General features: G+C 39.1%; 1 protein-coding gene across 1 annotated transcript; it reads left to right on the plus strand.

The window, feature by feature from the left end:
- Window positions 1–373: 373 nt before the first annotated feature.
- On the plus strand, window positions 374–805 carry LOC133321327 (general odorant-binding protein 19a-like). Its single transcript, XM_061530420.1, has 2 exons — window positions 374–545; window positions 608–805. The coding sequence occupies exons 1-2, from the start codon at window positions 393–395 to the stop codon at window positions 803–805; spliced, it is 351 nt and encodes a 116-aa protein (XP_061386404.1). The 5' UTR covers window positions 374–392.

Consider the following 805-nt stretch of genomic DNA (forward strand, 5'->3'; position numbering starts at 1 on the left):
ACTGGGAAAACCTGTTTGTCGGGAACCGGTATTTGCATAAAATAAATTGTAGTTTATGTAGCTTAATCCAGATACCTTGTTTTTTACCGTCTAAGGTCCCGGCATTTACCCGATGTGTCAATTACCTTTAATTATTCTTTCCATCAGAGCCAACGTTGCCGTCTCACTACGATAGAGGTTTACCTGGATAACTTCTGTCAATTATGCTTCAGTAAACGGTCTTCTTGGGAGTCGGTTATTTTCTCCTCGGTCCCTCCCTTTTTTGCTAGGTGTTTCTTCCTTTAAAAGAATATACACAATTTAATTCTTCTATCACAAAAAGGACTATAATTTGTGCCATACCACCCAATTACGAACATTAATTGTTTTCCTCACAGGCAACCGAGGAACAGATGTGGGCCGCCGGAGGTCTGATGCGTGATGTGTGCTTACCGAAATTTCCCAAAGTGACCAAAGAAATTGCTGATGGTATTCGAGCTGGTAATTTGCCCAATGATAAGGACGCTAAGTGTTACGTCAATTGTATCTTGGAAATGATGCAAACGGTAGGAACCCAAAAAAAAATTTTTTTTTGTAAGATTACATTCTAATATTTTATATAAAACAGATGAAAAAAGGTAAATTCCTTTATGAAGCCTCTTTGAAACAAGTGGAAATCCTCATGCCCGATCATTACAAGGAAGAATACAGGGCCGGCTTGGCCAAGTGTAAAGATGCAGCTGTGGGCGTAAAGAACAATTGTGAAGCAGCCTACACAATCTTCACCTGTTTGCGTGCTGAAATTACTAAATTTGTTTTCCCTTAA

This window comes from Musca vetustissima, unplaced genomic scaffold (genome assembly GCF_032173495.1).
Source record: "Musca vetustissima isolate MV318-11 ecotype Yass unplaced genomic scaffold, APGP_CSIRO_Mvet_v1 utg32462, whole genome shotgun sequence".
Classification (NCBI taxonomy): Eukaryota; Metazoa; Arthropoda; class Insecta; order Diptera; family Muscidae; genus Musca; species Musca vetustissima.